At 42.8% G+C, this 4,124-nt stretch overlaps 1 protein-coding gene across 1 annotated transcript; it reads right to left on the bottom strand.

Annotated features, from left to right (window-relative positions):
• Positions 1–981: 981 nt before the first annotated feature.
• tlx3a (T cell leukemia homeobox 3a) lies at positions 982–3,171 on the bottom strand. The gene is made up of 3 exons (XM_028416606.1): positions 2,745–3,171; positions 1,719–1,956; positions 982–1,165 (listed from the first exon to the last, which is right to left on the bottom strand). The coding sequence occupies exons 1-3, from the start codon at positions 3,169–3,171 to the stop codon at positions 982–984; spliced, it is 849 nt and encodes a 282-aa protein (XP_028272407.1).
• Positions 3,172–4,124: the final 953 nt, after the last annotated feature.

The following is a 4,124-nucleotide window of genomic DNA, read 5'->3' as shown; positions in this document are numbered from 1 at the left end:
GACAGGCATACAGACAGACACGCAAAACCGTCAGAATGGAATAATGTGTGTATTGAAATATTGTATAAAATCATTATATTTATCAATAAACTTTTCAAGAAACAAAATGAACTCATGTCTGTTTTTTTCTTCTTTTTTTATACCTTGTGTTAAACTCTTAAAATAATTTTGTATGGTGGATAAGGATCACAACACAGTGTTATTTACACATATACAATGGTAGTACAAAAAGAGTCCCAAATAAAGCATAATCACTATGTGCATATGAGAAAGCTTCACCACCATTGCTAAACATGCATCACTCCCTTTATTACCCAACATATTCATATGTTCTTCATCCAGATATCTGACTTCCTTTTTTTCTTATTAACTCTCACAAGAGAATTTCCGCCTCCCATAATGCAACACTTTGGGTGTCACTTTGTTGGGGCTAAGGTGGTGCAGCATACCTGCTGTATATGTACAGGTGATTGATTGAGTGTGTAAATTTATTGGATGAAGATTTAAGCACCAGAACAATAAAAGAAATCTGGTTTTATCTGCTTTTTTTGGTGATATTTTGATAAAACAGAGCCCGGGATTTATTTAAATCTCATAAACACACTTTAATGGAAGTACTCTGTTGCTTTATTTAGCTGGTGTTTCTCCACACTCTTTCAGAATGAGGAGGGGGTTACTTAGAATAAAACAATGGATTTCTCCAATACAAGCATAAGAGGACAATCACAAGGTGATATTTTAACAAGTCTGTTTCAGCTCCTTCTTTCAGTCCTGCTGCTACAGAGTGGCAAAATTTTAGTCCAACAAAGTTCATCATCCAGCTCCAGCTTCACAGCCATCCAAAGAAATGGGTGTGATCCATGTTTTTTTTTCTTATTTTCTTCATTGTATAGGGTAAAAGTTGAGTCCCTCTGTCCTCGTGTTATTTAATGTATTTATTCTCCCAGGGATAATAGAGGATGCTCCGTGGCGTCTGCTCTCTCATTCCCTGTCCTCGGCCCAGGGCTGGAGGTTCTGCAGCGCGTACAGGGAGGAGTTGTGGGCGCACAGTGGATCAGACACCGCTGATTCGCTGAGAGACTTCTGGAGGGCGGACTGCTGCAGCTGCAGGATGAGGCGATTGGCCTGCTGACGCTCCGCCTCCCGCTCCTCGGCTGTCTGTCTCCTGAAAGAAGACGGGAGAAGAAATACAACATTTATCACCAAATAAATACACTATAAATGTGATATTAAAGAAAAAAAAATGAAAATGTAGGCCGCACACAACACAAAACAGCACTAATAATTCAACCACTATCATTAGCCTACTGTGCAAGATTAAAAAAAGAATTTGTCTCAATCAAACAAAACTTGCAAAATGTAACATGTGCATTATTTTGTATTGTGTAATGTTATTATGGTAAACGTTACATTTTTATCAGAAAATAAAAAATGTATAGCGTCTTATTTATAAGCAACCGAAAAGAAGAAGAAAAAAGTCATTAAAACTAGACGTTGGTTGATTTCGTAATTTTTGTGTGTTTGTTTTCCGTGTTGTGGTTCCGTGTTAGCGGGTCAAACAACAGGAAATTACGCGCGGGGTCAAACGCTGAGGAGGAAAGTTTTGAAAAGAAGTGGACAGCTGTTGTGTCGGGGTTTCTCTGGGCCCATGTGTGTGGACATACAGACACCGTTTAAAAACAGACTGAGTACTTTTGAACATGACGTTTCATACCGACCTCCACTTGGTCCTGCGGTTCTGAAACCAGGTTTTGACCTGTGCGTCTGTCATCTTCAGACTTTTAGCCAGGGCTGCCCTCTCGGCGCTGGCCAGGTACTTCTGCCGATGGAAGCGTTTCTCCAGCTCGCAGATCTGCACTCTGGAGAAGGAGGTCCGGGGCTTTTTCCGTTTTGGAGGCGTCCGGTTCTGGTACGGGTGTCCTATCCGCCGCGTGACCGCGAACGGCACCAGAGCTGCTGCAGGGAGGAGAAACGTGGACACACCGGTGAGTAAGAAAGGTGTAACTCACTCATCACTCTTCAAATCCAAGGCCGTAAAACACAGACACCTGTCCTGCTTGACAACAGCTCCACACAGGGCAGAGGTGAGACACGGGAGGTGGGAATTATTTTGAAAAACATCAGAACTCATGTTGAAGACTTTTGGACTTTGGACCAAGAGAGAACCTCTGTACTGGTAACAACACACAGAGGGCAGAAGGCCGCACTCACTGTCCTGCTGTAGGCTGCAATATATATCCTGCTGTGTTCCGGCCTTTACTAACGAGACTTATATGAATCTTTACATAAACACATAATCAGCGTAAAAAATGCTTTAAACCGTTCAAATGCCGCCCTGTTTACAGACCTTAGTGTGGGATTTATTACTTTAGATATTTTAAATTTCTTTAATTGTGAAGTAAATCAAATTACATATTAATAATCTCTTATTTATTTCCATATGAGCCAAATAATAACAGTTAATTTTTACAGGAATAAATTAATAATAACGAACATATTGCTGGTTAGTTTTGTTAAATGTTAAATTCCCAAATTTCAGTAAGAGGCGTTGAGTAATAATCTGTAAAAGTCGGGTAGGCTTATATATTTGTATTTTTTTATATCTATTTTTTTAAATAATTGTCTGGAAACATGACACTTGGTTGTCTTTACAAATATCTGTCGCAGGTGTTCAGCCGTTACAGCCGTTTTAAACATGCTGAAATATTAATGAGGGGAACCTTTAGGTCTAACAGCTGGCCTACCTGATATCCTGTCCTTGGCGAATCTGTTTCCTATCCAGGGGAAGCACAGCCCTCCAAACCCGGGAACAGCGCTCTGGACGGGAGCCGGGGGTCCCGGTGCGGTCACTGGTCTGTGGGCTGGGACTCGAATCACTCCACGGCTGCCCAGAGTCCTACTTTCTCCGTATGAACCTGAAGCCTCCACCGGAGGCATTATACCGGAAAGGGAGATAGACAGCGCGGTGTATGAGGGCGCGTTGGCCCCGGCAGGGCTTCCTAAATTGTAATAACTGTCCCCGTTACTTAAATCTGATCCACCCTGTCTTCCAGCCGTGCGCCCATTTTCAGGCTCTGTACCGGCTCCGAGAATCTGGTCGATGCCGAAGCTGATAGGCTCATGATGAGTCGGTTTTGGAGGAGGGCTCGGCGCGCTGGGTGCTTGCTCCATCCCTCGCTCTGTCGCAAAAAGGACGAGAAAACTAAAACGAGATGTTTTGAGGAGGATTCAGAGTACAGCAGGCTCAAACTGTACCAAAAGTCATCATCAGGAGTGTCTCCATCGCTGTCCCGCCGTATGCCCACAGAATCCAGCGTGTCCTCGCACCGTCTATCAGGCCTCTTTCAGAGGACTGGGTCCTCTCTGCAGGCTGTGTTGAAAGTTTGATGGGCGTTTGGAGAGATGTGACGCTCTGTCCTCCTCTCAGCGCGTCAAAACGCTCTGTCTAGCAGCTCCGTCCTCCTCCATCCCTCTCCACCTTTCATTGGTTGGCACAGGAATGACTGATTGAATGTTGGTGGGGGTAGGCCCACGATTTTGGCATAATCAAGCTTTCCTATAACCACGGGCTGTAACGTGTTTTATGTATATATGGTAAGATATGGCATCTTTAACCCGTCTGAGTCACTGTTTCATTTGGCGTTTCTTGTAATCCTAATAGAGATTAAGGAGCAAGTCAGAACTCCGTGACAATTTATATGACAAGGAAAAAATGCGGACCAGTGAGTGATGCCACTGATCTCCACGGTTTGGTGATGAATTTGATCATTTTAACCAAACGATATTTGGTCAGTAATTTGTCAGTGTTCAGCATATCTCCAAGAATGCACTCAGATGGAGATAGTTTAGAAGTTTTGTTGTGATAATATCAAACAATGAAGGAGAAAAAACAACAACTTTTTCCAGACCTTACAGTCTGACGGATTTATACCTATTCCTACTTTGCAAGCGAGACACATAGGAGCGCATCATTTGTCCTCTCCCCGGCTCTGTCATCTCTTCAGTATCATTTGACACATGTGGAATAATAACGTCACATGAAAACTGGTTGGGGGTGCTTTATAACATAAAGAGTACTTATTGGCAATACATTACAATAAAAAGGGGGACAGCAAAATAAAGAA

Source organism: Parambassis ranga, chromosome 10 (genome assembly GCF_900634625.1).
Source record: "Parambassis ranga chromosome 10, fParRan2.1, whole genome shotgun sequence".
Classification (NCBI taxonomy): Eukaryota; Metazoa; Chordata; class Actinopteri; family Ambassidae; genus Parambassis; species Parambassis ranga.
Note: the sequence above shows the minus strand (reverse complement) of the source record. Positions and strands in the feature narration are given on the sequence as shown.

What these genes read in the sequence shown, in the direction of transcription:
- tlx3a (XM_028416606.1), bottom strand. Translation starts at nt 3,171, where the DNA reads ATGGAGCAAGCACCCAGCGCGCCGAGCCCTCCTCCAAAACCGACTCAT. An exon ending in CGCCAAGGACAGGATATCAG is followed by an intron (nt 1,957 to 2,744) that starts GTAGGCCAGCTG and finishes TCCTCCCTGCAG; the next exon opens with CAGCTCTGGTGCCGTTCGCG. An exon ending in AACCGCAGGACCAAGTGGAG is followed by an intron (nt 1,166 to 1,718) that starts GTCGGTATGAAA and finishes GTCTTCTTTCAG; the next exon opens with GAGACAGACAGCCGAGGAGC.